Genomic DNA, 19,173 nt, shown 5'->3' with positions numbered 1-19,173 from the left:
TTCCTTATTTATTGTTTAATTGACCTGTGGTTAGCCGAGTGTTCACCCGGCATGCAAAAAATCTAAGGTTCAGTTCCACAGTTAGTGAAGCCTATTTAGAGTTTTGGTTAGAACTGATATTCAGCAGTTATATGAAGTAGCTAATTGGATCAGGTGGTCGGATTTTGATGATTTTGACGGTCCCATGAAAATCTGGGTTAGAATTGGTCTTCAGAAACCCATGTTTGTTGTAAGAGGATGACACTTCATTGTATCCCAATTGCATAGATCGATACTTATGGTATTATCACTGGATTGCCTGGTCCAGACTTGATTATTTACCCACCCCTGACATATGGCTGGAATGTTGCTGATTGTGGCACCAGGGAATTGGCCATCACATGAAGTTTATTAACATGGTAAACACAAAAGTAACCCCAAACGATCACATGGGTTTTACTGTCTGTACACATTGATGTCGAGTGAAGTATCATCAGCTGGCCGTTTCAGGTGGTTCCCATGATAGCATCTGGAACTGATCATTTCTGCATTCATGGTGTGAATTTAGTTTTACACAGCTTTTAGCAATATCACTGCACAGGACACAAGAAAGGGCCTCACACATTGTACCCATATGGGGAATCGAACCCATGTGTTCAGCGTGACGAGTGAAAGCTTTGGTCACAAGGCTAACCCTCTACCCCTTGCCTGATGGAAGGCCAATGACCTGTAAAACAGATGAGAATTTTTCACTAATCAGAAGAATTCTGCGTATTTGATTGCACTGGTGTCATTCATGATAAATGTTAACACCACCCCAAAAATGCCCATTACATTTTCCTCGCTTTTTATATAATCAGAACCTTAAGTGGTGCCTTTTACTATGTACAGGTTTTTGTGATTTCTCAGTTTTCATGGAAATGTTTTGGACAAAGCCCGTCCCTCCATGTTAAGACTGATTCCGGAGCAGAACTCAAAAACCGTTCAATATTTTTCTGCAAAACTTGGTAGATATATCAATCAGAACCTGAAGTGGTGCCTTTTGCTCTTTACAGGTTTTTGTGATTTATTATTTTCTTGGTTTTCATGGAAATGTTTTTGACTTCATCTCAAAATGGAGGGATGGGCTTCGTTTTCGGAGCAGAACTCAAAAACCGTTCAATATTTTTCTGCAAAACTTGGTAGATATGTGTGGCAGACTGCAGAGTGGTGCCTTTTGCTATTACAGGTTTATATTATTTTCTCAGTTTCAATGGAAACGTTTCGGACTTAGTCTGAAAATGGAGGGATGGGCTTCGTTTCCGGAGCACAACTTGAAAACTATTCAATATCTTACAGCAAAACTTGGCAGATATTTGAGGCAGACCACAAAGTGGTGCCTTTTGCTATTTACAATGTTTTGGCAGTTTTATTTTTCCTGGTTTCCATTGAAACAATTCTGACTTAGTCTCAAAATGAAGGGATAGGCTTCATTTCCACAACACAACTGGAAAACCATTTCATATCTTTCAACACATCTTGGCAGATACATTTGTATATGAGACAGATCTTAAAGTGGTGCCTTTTGCTGTTTACACGATATATGTCACTTATATTTTCCATGACATCCATGGACATGATTCAAACTTAATCTAAGAAAACATCAAGTAACCTTCAGATGATTTGTCCTTTCAAATATGTGGGTGCCGGGAAGATATGTCATCTTCTGCATGCCCATTCTAATCGCTGTAAAAAGAACCTGCCTCTGTGGCACAGATCTATAAAACCATCAGTCCAGACTTAGCAACAGTGAGTGAGTGAGTATAGTTTTATGCCACTTTGAGCAATATTCTGGCAACATCATGTCAGGGGACACCAGAAATGGGCTTCTCACATTGCACCCATGTGGGAATCGACAGGCCTCTTGCTTGTTCGCGAAATAACTCTGCAGAACAAACTGACCATAGCTCCATAGCTCAGAAAAGTCAGCTGTGCCGCCATCAGGTTATGACGATCCATAGGCCATCTCGGGGAAACTGGCCTTCACTCATCGTATAACCTATCTAGATACTAGAAGTATTGTTACAAAAATTACTTGATCTGTCCACTGAAAGAGTGAGTGAACTGGGTTTCACATCTTCTAAAATAAATATAAAAATATTTCAGCAAGATAATAGCAGAAGACATCATTAATCATTCACACACTGTACCAATGTGGGTAATCCAACCAGGGCTTTGATGAGTGAACGCTTAACCACTCCGGTACCTAACCGCCCATGGTTCTGTTGATAAATCCCCTGAGGGTCCCAATAAGATCCAATGTTGCAAGTCATGCTTCAACACTTATAAGTTAACAAAGTCATTGTCTGAAATTACAGAATCATCATCAAAGGTTTCTTTGCCTGTTGGGTAATGCTTATGACAGAATAGATCAAGTCTTACATCAAAGCTGCATATTCAAAGACTCACCATGAACAACCACAATGAACTTCTAGAAATATTGATTTTCGTCCTGCTGAAATTGTTCAAAGAATTCCCAGTATTGTTGATTATATTATGGACTCTGTGATGTTCTATCACTCACGTAAGAGTGGAAAGCCTGCATCTTGATAGCATTTGAAAGAACCATTTTGTCACTCACATTCATAATTAATCAATTCATGGATGCTTAAAGACCCCAAGCTGTTTAAACACATTCAAACGTAGCATGGGGGCATCAGCACATTCAATCATAGCATGGGGCCATCAGAACATTCAACCATAGCATAGGAGCACCAGCACATTCAACCATACCATGCTAGCATCTGCACATTCAAACATAGCACGGGGCATCAGACCACTCAACTAAATCATGGAGGCACAGCCCAAACTTGGGCCTTGTCCTCAGGAGATTGTTGTACCAACTCTCTGCAGCATCCCTAGACCTAAAAGAAATTCTTTTGTTCTTAGAGGCAGAATTGTGATAGTCTGTGGTGCCTTTGGCCCCTTTACTAATTCCCACAACCAGCAACTCATGTTTTGAAGATCAGAACCATACTGTACCATAATAATAGCATGGGGTTTCAGCACATTCTACCATTTCATAATGCATTTACTGCATTTCATGCCAAGGTGAGCGCTGTGATAGTGCAGAGATCTTGAACACCAACCCTGGTCTGAAAATGTAACACACAGACAGACATAATCTTTGTGTTGACCATGAACAGCATTAGCTATCCCAGATGGTAATGTCCTGATTAGTCTGTTCTTTTGCTGGTGACAGCTTGTCTGATTGTCACTTAAACAACTTGTTATCTACAAGTAAAGCTGAAGAGATGAAGGTTTTTGGAAGACAAACACTTGAAACAGTTTGTGAGCAAACAGTATCTCCTAGAGACAACAGAGCAGCTACATTGTCTTAATTTTTCAGAAATAAAGTGAGGGAGTGAGTATACTGGAAGTCATGAAATAAATGTATCACGAATTTAAAGCGAGAGTGAGGGTCCAGTCTAAAATGCGTTACAAAGTTAATGCAAGCTCAGGAATCTTTGTTGATGATAATCTTTGTAGATGATAAAATGTGACACCATTAATCTCTGATGTTGTTCATTTTCTTTTCATGCTTGTTATTTACCAAATAAGATGAACTGAACTTGTAAAGCAATGAATGGAAATGAGCTATGTTTTGATTATGCTGCTATGTTTGATTACATGATTGCTTGCTAATACTTGTCTTATGACAATATTTATATACATAATCTGATTTCATAAGTGAGAAAAGATTGTGAAATGATCCTGCATGGTTGAAAAATGTCTGGTCTGGCTGATGTGCTTGGAGTGACTTTAAGCAATGACTACTAACTGTCACCAGTCATAATTACATGTGACTTCAGGTACCTGTAATGAGGAAGTGACCTGTATCGGTGTAATGTGTAGTGTCAACACTTCTGCTATTAGTCAATGTGCCAATGAATAAATTCAATGGACATCTGTCTGTATCAAGTTCTCAAAAGTAGACATGAACAGACTGAAATGCCTCATAATAATGCCAGAAAAGTACAGAAGCATTTTTTGCATTAATAAAATGCAAATTTCATGATTTAGAGTAGTTTTACGCCATTTTATACACCTGGGGACACAAGAAAAGGGCTTCAAACTTTGAACCCATGTGGGGAATGCAACCTGTCTTCAGCATGACGAGCGAACACTTTATCCATTAGGCTACCCCACCAGTCCTCAGTAATAAAGACAGACAAGTTGTTTCTACTCTCAGTGATAACACTTACATGACTTCCACATAATGATGGTAAAATATGAAGGATTATATGTGCACTTCTTTTTTTCTTGCATTCAATTTCAGACTCGATGGGTACATGCAGAATGCCCTTTGTTGAATTTTATTCTCTCTTGTCAATAAAGTTGTTCTCACTTATATCTTTAAACATTTCTAAGCACAGTCAAATTTCTAAGTCAAATTTTGTTTTTAAATGTTGTCACAATGGTTCAACATCGTGTTCATTATTGCCACACAACAGAACAGGTCTCTTCTTGTGGAGTTGAAAGTGACAGTTGAGAGTGTGGGTTTGGTTTTATGACTGTGGGGGATAAAAGAAATGAGCTTCACACATTGTACCCATATGGGGAATCAAACCTGAGACTTTAGAGAGACAAGTGAACACTTTGACCATTAGGCAACCCAACCACCGAAAATCGGATACATTGGAAATGAAAACAAAACTGACTTTTACCATGTGAATACATGTACTAAAGAATGTACTTCTATAAACCATTTCTCCCTGCCCAGACAGCTCTGAAAAGGTAATAGAAACATACTGTATATTGTTCACTTAACTAATAAGACGTAGGTTTCAGAGTATTACATGCATAAGTTTGAGTTAAGGTGCTGGGTTTTAAAATGCTTTTAGCAACATTCCAGCAATATCACAGCAAGTGACACCTGAAATGGGCTTCACACTTTGTACCAGGAATCAAACCTGGGTCTTTGGTGTGAAAAGCATAGGCTTTAACCACTAGGCTAACTCATAGCCCTTGAACTTAAAGATTCAGACCCAATAGTCTATGGTAACACATATACGATCATCATTCTATTCATTAGCAAAAATCAATTTCAAATTTCTAAAAAGATAACTCAGATCTGTAGATGCATCCTGCAGCTGTGAACACCCAAACTGATGCATCACACAACAGCAATCAATGAAATGGGAGTGTCTTGTCTGTTATTGGTGCTTATATACTGTGCATTAATCAAACTAGTTTCAACTTAGTTCAAGGTCCTTTACTCTATACAATCTGGGACTGTTATGAAGTGCACAATATATGGAAAAATAATGTACATCAGGGTATGCCATTGAAGAACAATCACCCACTGAAAGTTTCTTATTTGAAGCAAGTGGGCATGTTTGGTTAATGCAGATTTGAACAACATATAATCTATTATTCATATCGAATGTCAACTTATATTAAAAATAACATACTTTCTGTAAGTTACAAGGGGATGTCAATAAGTTTTGAGCCTTGAGCATTTTTCATACCCAGCTGTCACAGCCTATGGTACGGCATTGAACCTTGGGTTTAGCTGATGTGATATATAAGTTTTGGTATCCTACTCTCAGAAGTTATTGAACAGCTCACATTGACAGAAAGAGACCCCCCTGACGGCAGTGAAAATGAATAAAATTGAGTACAGAGCTGTAATTAAGTTTTTAGTTCTTGAAGGAAACTCGGCGAAGAACATAGAAGAAAGGCTTTCAGCAGTTTATGGGAAGTCTTCCCCTTCATCTGCTACCATCAAACGATGGGTCAATGAATTTAAGCATGGTAGACAGAGTCTTGAAGATGACCCCCGTCCAGGTCGCCCAACAACATGCACTAGTCAGGAAAACATTGACAGAGTGCATAGACTTGTGCTGGAAAATCGTCGAATCACACTCCACGAGTTAGAGGAGACCACAGGCATTTCCAACGGGTCCATCGAGACAATTCTTCATGAACATCTCGTCATGTCTAAGGTGTGCGCAAGATGGGTGCCAAGAATGCTTACTGATGAAATGAAGCAAACAAGACTCACCATAAGCAACTCCATGCTAACCAGATACAACAAGAATCCAGAAGATTTTCACTTTAGGCTAGTAACCTGTGATGAAACCTGGATCCACCACTATGATCCTGAGAGCAAACCAGAATCCATGGAATGGAAACATGTCACTTCTCCCAGGACCAAAAAGTTCAAAGCCTCCAGATCAGTGCAGAAGGTAATGATGACAGTCTTCTGGGATAGCAAAGGCGTCATCCACATAGATTACTTACCAAAAGGAAGAACAATGAATGGGGAATATTACGCTAACTTGTTGAGGCAAGTGCGACAGTCAATCAAGGAGAAGCGCCCGGGGCAAGATACAAGATGTGGTATTCTTCTACATCAAGACAATGCTCCAGTACACACCTCTCGCATTGCAGCTGCTGCTGTCCAGGAATGCGGGTACGAAATCTTGACGCATCTCTCCTACTCTCCAGACCTGGCACCAAGTGATTACCATCTGTTCTAAAATCGCAAGAAACACTTGCGTGGTCGTAGATTTCAGGATGATGATGAGCTTATTGCTGCTACTGAGGCTTGGTTTGAGGACCAAAATGGTGCCTTCTACAGAGATGGCATCAGCGCCTGGCAGAAAAGATGGAACAAGTGTCTTGACTCACAAGGGGACTATGTTGAAAAATAAATGTGGTTCATATATTGTGTCCAATATTTTGTGTTTTTCTATGCAAGACTCAAAACTTATTGACATCCCCTCGTATATACATCTTATTTTCTAACACAGTTTGTATCTCTTTAAAATCTTATGGATATGGTAGTTTAATGGAGATAACATCAAATAAGAGAGGCATATAACAAAGTTATAATAACTCTAAGTTTGGTATAAAATTGAACACTAATTAGTGTATGACACACAAGTTTTCAAACTTCAGGTGAAAATCTAAAATCTCTGGAAAGTCCTAGACCCAAAATGACATCAGGGTGTTACCTCGATCCACAAAGGCGTCCCTGCGGCCCCCAGTGACTTATATCAGGAATCACTGACCATGAGGACTGATGGATCACATAATGCACACTACTGCTCTGAACGAAACAACCAAACACTTAAAAAAAGTCATAGACGTGTTGTGGTACAATGAATATTAATGTGTCCTCCAGGACGCAGTGGAGATATCTTCTGTGTCCATCCTCTACATTTGTGTGTACTGGACACCCTGCAAATGCTTATGCTGCAACTGTTGAACCGATTATGATGCACTGTACTGCATGCAGTTAAGCATGTTACAAGCAGACTTGTATTGACAGTTATGGTTGTTAATCTCAGAACAAGTGATCTTGTTTAACTGAAAAACATTCTGACCAATCTGCCAGATGAATACAGTGGATATAATCATCGCATGTTGCACTGTCTGTGTAGCATTTCCATCTAAAGACGTGTTCTGCATTTAATCTATGAGCTAGTAAGCTCGGATTTCTGAGAAACTTATAAACCTCCAGTGAAATCCCTGTATTGTCTTGCCAGGTTCTCCTTTCATTGAGTAAACTTCTACAAGCAGTTTCGCAGGCATTCTCCATGAAATCCCGTGGATTTTCTACAGAACTGCCTGCATCCCAGGGATTAGAATAGCCCTGGATGTTGAATTATCACTTGTTTTGAAGATTAATATAACTTTGTCTTACTATTACTGATCATAAATGATCACATTATTGAAAACTTCCAATCCATAGTGGCAATAAGTGGTTTCAAAACTGCAGCCCTTCACTTTCTAGCAGCGGTTTTATCCACTAGGCTACAAAGGATCGCTGAGAAGAATGAGACTGGTTTTCACTGTAAACCATGTGTTACTCATAATACAGATAATGGGGGCAGTGCCTGTGCAGGACACAGTGCGTGAGGAGTCTGAGTATCGCACGTGCAAGGTAGGTGCTGGCTGCCAGTCGCTGCTGATTTCAACAGTAAATACCAAAGATCAAAATCATATTTAAAGTATGTCCTCGGTCAGTTCATAGGTTGGAACAAAACCTCCTCCTTGGTTTTGCTTGAAAATGTAAGCCCTTGGCCTAGGGAAATTGTGCTGGACCTGTCAGCCTTCCCAATTTCCCTATGCCATGGGCTTACTTTTTAAACCAAAAATATGGAGTCGGTTTTGTTCCTTTCCATATGTCCCATTGTCACACCCCAACCTTTTGAAAGGAAAGAGTGCACCTAGCCATGATGGTTTGCTATTGCCTAATAATCAACACTGAGGTGCACAAGTCAAAACAATAACAGATTCTCTGTCACTATTATATTCTTATATTGAGAAAGTGAAAAAAGGAAGACAATAGTGTTTCATTCATGATATCCCAAATGACCACATCAACCTCAGATTTTGTTGTTGCCATGGCATGTATCATACATATAAAAAAGGTTTTCAGATGGGAGAGCTGAAATTCTTCAGTGTTATTACAGAATGGAAACAACAATTCAATTCATTAATAATCTAAATATATTATGTACAAAGTAATGTAAATTATGTACAATAAGCATGATAAGATGTCTTGATGACAGAATCCACAAAGAAAAAGGACAATTACAAGCACAGGACAAACTGTAAATGCAAACCATGTTTTAATTCACGGCAAACATTTTTACCTTAAGCAGCTACTTATTTGATCAGGTTATATGTTTATTTTATCACATGGGGGGTGTTTCAAATACAAATAAATTTATTCATGCATAGACTAACGCACTCACTAATCTGGCTTATTACCTAAATGCTTTGGATGGCCAGCTGTGCAAGCAAAAAAGATAAAAACAGAAAAAGGAGAGAAAGCATTTCCATGCTAATGCTGATCAATATTAACGGGGAAGTGTACACGAAAAAATCACTTTTTTCTCTCAAGTGAACCAACATGGATTTTTTAATTACTTAATATTAATGTTTGGAAATATACATTCTTTTTTCTTGCAATGATTGTATAACCTGCACTGTAAGTATCAAATGTTATGCCACTATGAAGCCTGTTTGCTAAGCCACAGTTACTGCTCTCTTTTTATGACATTTTTGCTGCCATCTGATTTAGACTCGTCTCCCGTCTAGTCCCAAAGCCTTAATTACTGACATTATACACATGAAAACACATGTATGTAAAAATAAGAAAGAGAGCATAAGCCGAAAGATAGAAATAATTGGGTGTATTTTCATTTATAACCTCACTTCAATGAAAATGTCAAGTATCTATAACAATACAGATACCAGTGATCATGATGATGTGGGGGTTTTTTTCCCCTTCTATTTTTTTAAGCGATTCTTCCTGTGAAATTTGACATTTAAATCACGACAATTATAAAAAATGTAATGAATGGTGATTTAGTGTCAAGACTGGACAGATTTACAAGCCATGTTATTTTCTCAGAATTTGCTCCACACTGAACAAATGATAAATCATAGAAAATAAATTTTTTCATACATAGGCCATAGGTGGATTAAAACAGCAGCCTGCGTATCGAGACCCAAGAACCACACCTATACCTGTACCACATGAAATGGGTCTAATAAGGTGTAACAACATTTGTTTTAATATCATTTGGGCACCTATGACGTCATTTCCAAGGGACGTAAGCCATGATGTGTTCACTGTTGAAATAGAAGTCTCGGATAATGAAGAAACTTTTGAATCGATAAAACTCAAAAAATAAATTAGTTACTTCTGCTATCTGTGGAAGGCGAAAAGATTAAGTTTCGAGTAAACTTGCCTTTTATCACACAAAGAAGGTTTTGCTTCATCAGCACAATAAATAATTACTGTTATTATTTTTTAACATGGCATCTTATCTGACTTCATTTCTGTAATCTATCCAAAATAGCTCACACATGCACATGAAAATACATTTAAATGTTGCTTTGCATCACTTAGGCCAATATGCACAAACCTGCCTTCGCACCAAGAGCATCCTAACCCCCACACTTCAGAGACTTACAATAATCCCAGTACTATGTTTGCTTTGCTGACATGTTGCACTGTGGGCTTTAGGTAACTGGTCACCCGTGTTTGCTAACGTATAACAATTTCACTTAATTTCCCTTTAAAACACTTTCAAGCCATCTTGGAGTTTCGTTACATAAAAAAAAATATGAGGCAAAAAATCCCAACAAAAAACCCCTAAGAAATGTCTTATTACACTTCAACCTGAAAAAACGTTCAATTTTGAAATATTAATCATTATTACTAACATACTAGTACATGACTGAGTACCCCAACAATCAAGTATTGTTCCAGAACCAGGTATCATATCTTGTCATGTAGTCAAGTTAGATAAGGCATTACAAAGAGCATCATAATTTTTTTTTACACAAAAAAATGATACTCTAAAGTCAAGGTTCATAAAGCGAGAAAATTTTACAGGCACATGAAACATATAGTTGGAGCTTGGCATGGAGTACAGCATGAGAAAGGTCTACTTGTTAATTACTACATCTCTACTACATAGTCTTGATGTTGCCTTGAACTTGATGCATCTGACAATACAGCACTAGAAGCTGTTGCTCCATTGAGTCTTGTGTTCAAAGGAGTGTTAAGACTGTTGCTAGTAATGTTGCATCCACTGTCATAAATGACTCTGTCCGCTTTGGATGGCTGTTGGAGGATGCCCACAGCGGTGTGAAGTTTCTCCGCCTTCTCTACAGATGAGGTCACAGTCTGGAGCAAACAGCACATTGAGAATAAAACAGAAGTTGAGAGGAACTGAGATTTGACCCTAAAACCCTTCCCCCTACCACAGCCATCCACCCCGACCACAAAATACTAGGTTCAAATTGAAATTTCAGAAGTAGAAAATTGGGAAATTATAGGTTGAAAACAAACATTTTTAGCAAGTAGCAAGTACTTGCTATCTGGTTTAAAGATGGTAGCAAAATCCCTTAGCTGGTAGCAGCATTCTTTCATATTGCTGTTAATGCCTCCCTCCCAGTCCCATTATTGCCTTTGGCCATATGGAACTGTATTAGGCCTTCTTGTATTAGCAGATGATGTTTTATCATACTTACGCAGGAATGATGAATGTCCATTATTCCATAACATCAGAAGCAGTAATGTTAAATTATGCACATGCGCACTGAGTTGACTGGTTCTCTGTTGCAATTATTAACGGCCAACAATGACCCTGATGAACATTTTGGTGGAAAGTGAAATATAAGTATCGGTTAGTTTACTAGTGACAGTGCATAAGTGGAGATCTATCCTTTGAAAATGTTGACCTAAATGATGAATGTAAGCAGTTTCACTCAAAAATACCAAGTAGCAAGTTGTTGCTACTTTGTGGCGTTTTATTTCAGGTAGCAAAATAAGATTTGAATAGCAAATTTGCTACCTCAAAGTGTTAATGACAAACCCTGTAAAGTGTCCTATTGTCACTTGATCAATTGCACAAAGATATCAGAAAGATGATCACAACTTCAGTACTTCCACATAGGCTTATAAATATCTTTGAGCTAAGATCTGGGTTGTGTTTGTGTATAGGACTTGAAGGAAGACAATCAAGATTTTATGAATGGTTCATCTTATTATGTAGGTTTCTCACTCAGAGTATGTATCATTCATCAGGTGAGAAACAAGCTAATAATCAAGATTATTTATCATAGCTCTTCGCACGAAGTCACTCAGGGACTGTTCATAACTTATGGCTAGGATGATGATTTGTATGGAGTAACATGTACAATGTGAATGACCCTTATGTATAAATTAAGTGTCACATGCACGCACGCACACCCACATGTATGCCAAATGCAAAATCAATTACCCCTCACCCTTCTCATACTTTTAAGTACAAATTTAAAATCTGTTTAAGTACAAAACTGTTGACCCCCATTAGTACATGTGCACAACATCCATGAGACACCTCCACCACCACCCCCTCCCCACCTTCCCAGAACAAAATGAGTGGCCCCCCACCCCTTCCCTCCTAGGTCATCATCACCCTAACTAGCCATGAATTATGAACAGTTTCTTAACCAACACAGTTCATGAAATGTGACCTTTCAGAACCCCCATCATCATGATCATAAACAAAAGTACACTTTATAATCTGGAAAACTCCTGTGTAATCTCCCCCTACCTCTTACAAGTAACGGACACATACAATAATCCACCTACCTTAGTAACTGCATCTAGCTGCGTTGAAGCACTCTTCAGTTCAACCTTAAGTGTGGGTTCTGCAAGCAGTGTGGTATCTTCTTTGAGAGCAAAGGGTTGTCTTCCTTTATTTGTCACCTCAACCTTAGCCTGCGATGACATTACAGAGATAACAATTCCTTGCCTGTCCAATCCAACTAATTTCTATAATGCACACTGTTTACCTCTTTCGTATATCTTATCAAATGTCACTTCAATGATAAGTCCAAAGAAACTGAAAAGGGTTGACAACTATGGTTTAAACAAAACATACAACACAAGGGGTTGCTATTAGTCAAACAACTCTGATGTAGCGCTATGAGCATACACTTTTTGTCTGGATTTGGTGCATTATAAATGTACTTATTATTTTAGATAAGAATGAATTGAAACTTACTCATAAATTGGGACATACCAAGTAAAAGGCTTGCTTATTGACTATTTCATATGTTTCCTCTTCACAAAATCGAGGGTGGAACTTCCGTTTCCTTGCTACACGGACAATAGCGCTGTCAAAGTTGGGTACCAACTCATTATTGATGTAATTTCTTTTATCCACATCAATAGGTTCAAATTCTGAAAATAAAATTGTTGGAATTGATTATGGTACATTACTCAAAGGAAGTAAAAGAACACTTATTATTTCACAAGGCTAATATGTCATGGCTTGTTGGTACTGCAACACATGACATTCCAACGGTGGATGCGTTTTGTCTTGTAATCTTGCAGTTCATTTTAATTACATTGACTATATCAAAAAGTGGCAAATCAAATTAAGCAAACTATACTGTAATTAACAATGTCAAACATTAAAATCATTGTGCATTATTGTGCATTGTAAACCAAAAGTCACTGTATTCTATAATCTGATTGGTTGAAAAACATGATCAAATGGTAATAGATTCCTGGAAACTGCAAGACTATTCACTGAAACCTCACAAACAATTGTTTTGTTGTGTCATCAACAGTGGTGACGTCATTCAAATCATATAGTGACATAAAGTTAGAATGACGTCCCAAATGAGCAACTCCAGCTGTTACCATGGGAACCAGCAGAAACGGCCAGCTGATGACACTTCACTGCTGTACCCGTACTCGATGTAATTGAGTGCAGACAGTAAAATCCTTTTGTTTACTTCTGTGTTTACAATGTCAATAAACATCAAGTGTTGGCCAATTTCCAGGTGTTATTGAGTATTTAAATCATGGGAATATTTCATTTGAAACCTCCGGCTGACACCGCCGGTTCCAAATGCATTCCCGTGCTTCAAATACTCAATAATACCCGGAAATTGGCCAACACATGATGTTTATCTCCTAATTCATCATGTAAAAATTGATCAGTTAACTCTTGATTTATTACACCTGAAAGGATCTACTGGACATCACTGCACACAGTGTTCAGATGGATATTTATAGCTTGATCGGCTGATATTATACTTGTTCATAAAATGACCAGAAAATCAGCTTAACATAATATTCATCAATTTACTGATTGTGTGGCATTCTGGAAGTTGTAAGCAATAGGAATGACAAGTGTTCATGGATGATCATTTTCTATATTGTACAACAGCAACGTTTCGGTACACATGTAGATCTATCTTGTCATTCCTTCTGCACAATCTGTTAAACGGTGATAAAAAAAAAACAACATCTTTGAGTAAATCTGTAGTGCAGAGTTCTGTGACATGTACCTGATGTTTCATTGTGGGTATCAGCAAGCGAGCACTCTTCTCCATCTATAAGGATGTTCTGTTGAATAGCCGTTTCATAAATCTGGAACAGGCATTGTATCTGATCATGAATTCTCTTTCAATATAAGTTTCATGGCATAATTCTGATTAATTGAAATTATTGAAGATCAGTTGCAGTGACCAAACATTAGGTTAACCTAACCCTAATAATCTATAATTATGTAAAAGAGTATTATGAAATGTTTTTAAGGTTTGTGATGCTGTATTCTAAAGGTAGGCCTTCAAATCTCTTACCTCTAAACTCATTTATTTAAATCAAACATATCCAAAATCCAGGTATTTTTACTGCTTTTCGCAATTGTGGCATTGCTGCAGTCACACTATCAACACATTTGACCCAGAAAGCCAACGAAAGCAGTACTGCTAGAAGATTAAAGCTGCAGATACTGAAAGTTATTGGTACATATCGCGAGAAGTACCATTCAAAATAAGCAATTGAAGTTGCATGTCGATCAAACTTGTGTGACATGATGATACGTGAAATAATCAAAACAGGACCAGTTTTAAGTGTCTGAAAACCTGTAACATAAACTTCAATTATTACTAGGCAAACAATGGTCATTTTTTTTTTACTTCACAGTGTCACAGGATGGTGTGATTATAGTACATGTTCGCCACCTCATTTTGTTACCATGTTACCACCACTAATCCTTTCCTCTATTGCACTAATACTAACACATGGTTTGGTTAGGGATGCGAACATATCCTAATAGTGGCTCCAAACAACAGTGAGGCATTATATGTCTGTAGCATGTTAGCAGGTTAGTAACATGTTTTCAACTTTCATACTATTCTAACATACCTTTAGAATACAGCACCACAAACTTTAAAGACATATCATAATACTCTTTCACATAATTGCAGGTGATTTTGTTCAAAAGCACGTTCTTTAAACAATGCCATCAGCATAGCAACAAGGTGGTCAAGCTCCGTGAGTGTATAAGCTCAGTTCACTGAAGTTTCAGCTCTACCAGTCATTGCAGAAACCCAACGATGTTGCAAGTTTCCAGTAGTAGTTCACCAGTGGATGCGCAATTTTTCGCAAGCACCAGTTTTAAATATTCTTCTCTTTTTTTTGACTAATATACTCATATTTCTTTGTATTAAAAGGTGCTGGGGGGTTATACTTTGTGTATTTTTATATTTGGTATTTTCTTAATTTAATAAGAATGCCTTACTCTGGTCACATTTTGCCATATTCTATTAATCGCAATTTTGGTCAATTTAAATAATCTAGGTTTTATATTTCAGTTCCAAACATAACTATTTGGAGCAAATGAATTATAATTGTAAGCCAATGTACATATATATCTTTGTCATTTAGTAATTGGCACCATTAAACTGAAATGGAGTTTATTCGTATTTATTTTTCGAAGCAGTAAGAACACATTACACCAAACACATCAGCCATTTTCATGCTGGTTCGGTCAGTGTATTCTTGATGTTTGAATTATTTCAAAGGATTAGGGTTAGGTTTAGGGTGAGGGTAAGGGACCTAATCCAGTATAATAGGTAGATCCATGAGTACCATTTGTTTTCTTTTTGCAATTTTAATACTTTGTTCACACAAAATCGGGAGACCAAAAATGTCAAAAGTTAAATAAACGATGAAATGTTTCAATGTAGAAATTTTGAGGTAATGGAAATCGACCTCAATCTTGCTCTCCAGCCACTTTCACCTCTAGATCTACATCTTTTCAGTAATGATTCAAAATCTAACCCACCCTTGCGCCATTATTAGACATTCCCATGTCTCACTCATTGCTTGTGTGATCCATATTATCCTTACTGTGTTCCCTACAACACCTTTCTGTCACGAAAGTACCCAATGATTTTTATACAAGCACATCATTCATGCATGCACAGTGAAATCGACGTCTGACGCATGATGTCAACAATCGTTTTCAGTTCAAAAGATATCGGCTCATTCCACACAACATGGTACCTTGTAGATTACGGAATAGGACAATCGTGCCAAATGGTATTGGGGCCATTCGGCAACCGTCAGTAGACTGAAAGCACGAGGCACTAAGTCTACCCGTAACCTTTGTAATTGTCCGCAACCAATTCAACTATTTCCGTTCATTTCCGTGACGTCACAGGAATGACTAGCTAAATTTGCACATTGTGCAACCATGTGGACGTAGCTCAGTCGGTTAGCTTTCAGACTAACAATCTGAACGACCGAAGGTCGCGGGTTCGCGTCCGACGGGTTCTCACAAACTGGTTGCCTGTCTCACTGACGTGACCTACGGCTGGGAACGTCCTCACGAGAAATTGTGGTGCTGAATTCTAAAGGTACTCCGATAAGTAATATGTAAAAATAATGAAGGGGGGCATCTGCCCCTCTAAAACCCCTCATTCTGTTGAAATATGAGATTTAAAAAAAATCATTCATTCGGTTAGCGCTGGGAAATTGTATATCATGATCTTAAAAAATGAATAAACACTGCAACTGACAATACCATGACATAATACTGACCCTAAAATAATGTTGAGGCATGAAGGTCTTGAGGTGATTCTCGAATATAATCCAAGGGTAATTGAAAATGTCAAACAAGGCCATAAAACAGCGGTAGTTATTCGCCGGAGTAAACAAAAAATGGCGTCAATGTTAGTGCTCGCTTTGATGTAAATATGGCTTCTGCCATGCCTGTCATGTACACTTCCGGGGACCCGTAGAATGCAGTTTACCCTCATATTGGGGATGACACTTTCTTAGTAAAGTACCAATTCAGGTAAACTGCACTTTACAGGTCCAAGGAAGTGTACGTAGCAGACATGCCCAGAAGCCATATTTACATCGAAAGGTAGGGACCCATAAAGTGCACGTGTCCCAATTCTTCTAGCCCTTTTTCGGTTGTGTCCCATCTGGGATTCGGATAAGAACCCACAGAGTTAGGCACCTAATCACCAGCACACAAAGTCAGACGTCTAACCTGCTCAGCCACTGTGACAAAAAAAATTGTAGTCGGACAACTTGTCTGGACTGCGTAATTTGTGTACTCCTTGGATAAGTGTAAATTGGCATGGCTCCCACGACCAAAAGCAATGATTACACAGTGCCATATATACAGTGCGTAGGGCAGTTCCGGATCACTAACGAAAAGCCAACTGCATGCGCCTCCGCTAAAATATATCTGAAGCACCTAAGGGCAATTTCTGACTGAACAATGTTTCATGTTACACCAAAATATGAAATTAATTCGATCCTGATTGACTTTAGAAATATCGCAAAAGAAATGCTCCGCCGTTACGGCAGTTCTGAATCATTTCAGGGTATTCCGGATCACGTGACATAACGAGGCAGTGTTCAGTTATTGGTGCTCGTTTGGGGCAACTGGGGTCTGTGTCAAACAGTAGCACATGTTTAATTAAACAGATGCATTAACAGTATCCATAATGTTTGATAAACGAATAATTAACCAACATTGCAGTTGATAACAACATCCACTTGGTAGACAGTTTTAACACTTTCTGCTCATAACAGCATACTCCAGAATCATGATTCCAGGTACCAGTGTCGGCTGAAAAATATTCTCTTGTGGTTTATACATATGTGGTTTATGTTACTGATGTCTTCAGTATTGATATCTATTATTTTGTTGTGACTTTTATATGCGACTTTAACTTGTAAAGTACAACTATCGAGGCAAAATAACCTTTAACGCTCTATTCAGTCAGGAGCTTTTTAACATCACATCATCAGTTACTCATTGTAAAGCTAACGAGCATAATCTATTAATACCAGCCTATATGAACTCTTTATGGGTGTGTATCTTCTTGTGTTTTAAAATGAAACAAACTATAGCTCGAGTCTACTACCAACCTCATTGCTTCTGCCTCTGGCATAAGTAACAGGGTATTTTTGGTTGTTGTAAAATGTCACTTTCTGTTGCTCTGGTTAATAACGTAATGACATAGTATGACCATGCCTCCTCCTTTCTCTGCCGGTGCAGCAGGCCAATGGAGAAAATGTGGAACAGGTTCTCTCCAGCTGGCTCAGCAGACACACTGCCACCTACATAAAGAATTTGCCTGAATGACACTGCAAGACTACTTGGCACTTGTAGTGAGTCGTACCTTACTAAAATGCATCAAGTTATTAAAAAAAAAGAATAATATGACTTGAAAACAAAACAAAACAATTTCAACCCCAAAGCATTGTCAAGTTGGTTATTTCCAATATTCATAACCTTTTACCTGACAGACAGTTCTGTACTGCAAATTATGCGAAATGAAGGCCAAAACGTTTTATGTATCTACTCTGTGCAAAGAACATCTAAGACAGACCCTTGAGTGAGTATATATTTTAAATAAAGGCAACTGAAGTAAGATCGTGAAACTAATTACTTTATTTCAACAGTAATTAACATTTTTCGGCGACTGGCAGTCTTGAGGTGATTCCTATTTTCTGGTGATCCGGAACTGACTTAAACATGTGGTTCCATAAATTGCTCATTTCTCCAAAAATATGGCAGATGTAGGGAAGATTTTTGTTGCTTTTTACAGGTGAAAAGTATATGCATGCAGTGGAGTGTTAAGGCGAAGCAACTTGATTCTAGCCTTATTTGAGACGGGCCATTCCGAATGAGTTACCTTTTCCTGACCTGAAAACGGCAAATTACGCGATGATAGGTATCCTCGTTACAGGGCGCGCAAGTAAACTTCTGGCTCAGATCAAGTAAAACAGAATATATCACCTTAAAGAGCATTGTATCGGCTTTAAAACGAGAGACTGAGTGAAGGAATCCATCGAGATTTACAGTTTCTAGGGGTTAATGTATACGGCAGTGATCCGGAATAGCCGTGGTCCGGAATACCCCACTGTATAGAAAGTGGTCGACTGTAACATATGTCATATTTGGGATTATACGTTTTTAGCAAAGTAGTAGTAGTAGTAAAGTCTACTACAGGGGAACACAAAGTGCACTTTCTAAATGGCACTGTGTAATCATAAACAATTAGTGTTGTTGCTGTAATCAAATATTTGACAGTTCAGTTTACTAATATCACACTTTAATCGATATCTGACCTCTCGAAACCGCAATCTGCATCGTTCCTTGTCTTCTTCAGAAGCTTCATGGTTTCCTGATACGATATTTTCAATGTGCTCGTTTATTGCGGTGACGATAGAGGAGACCGTGCGCTTACTTCTGCATTCGATTTTCACATTTTCGGCAAATTCGGCCATTTTAAATCGTGCGCGCCTAGATGTGCGCATGCGCGACAACATCGATAAGGGGAGTAACTCTAAGTTTGTTTATAACCCGA

General features: G+C 38.2%; 1 protein-coding gene across 1 annotated transcript; it reads right to left on the bottom strand.

Annotated features, from left to right (window-relative positions):
• Positions 1-8,270: 8,270 nt before the first annotated feature.
• LOC137294639 (uncharacterized) lies at positions 8,271-19,173 on the bottom strand. The gene is made up of 5 exons (XM_067825700.1): positions 18,935-19,173; positions 13,840-13,921; positions 12,561-12,721; positions 12,128-12,256; positions 8,271-10,675 (listed from the first exon to the last, which is right to left on the bottom strand). The coding sequence occupies exons 1-5, from the start codon at positions 19,133-19,135 to the stop codon at positions 10,448-10,450; spliced, it is 801 nt and encodes a 266-aa protein (XP_067681801.1). The 5' UTR covers positions 19,136-19,173; the 3' UTR covers positions 8,271-10,447.

Source organism: Haliotis asinina, chromosome 8 (assembly GCF_037392515.1).
Source record: "Haliotis asinina isolate JCU_RB_2024 chromosome 8, JCU_Hal_asi_v2, whole genome shotgun sequence".
In the NCBI taxonomy this organism is placed as follows: Eukaryota; Metazoa; Mollusca; class Gastropoda; order Lepetellida; family Haliotidae; genus Haliotis; species Haliotis asinina.
The sequence above is the reverse complement of the archived record's forward strand: the minus strand, read 5'-3'. Positions and strand labels throughout refer to the sequence as shown.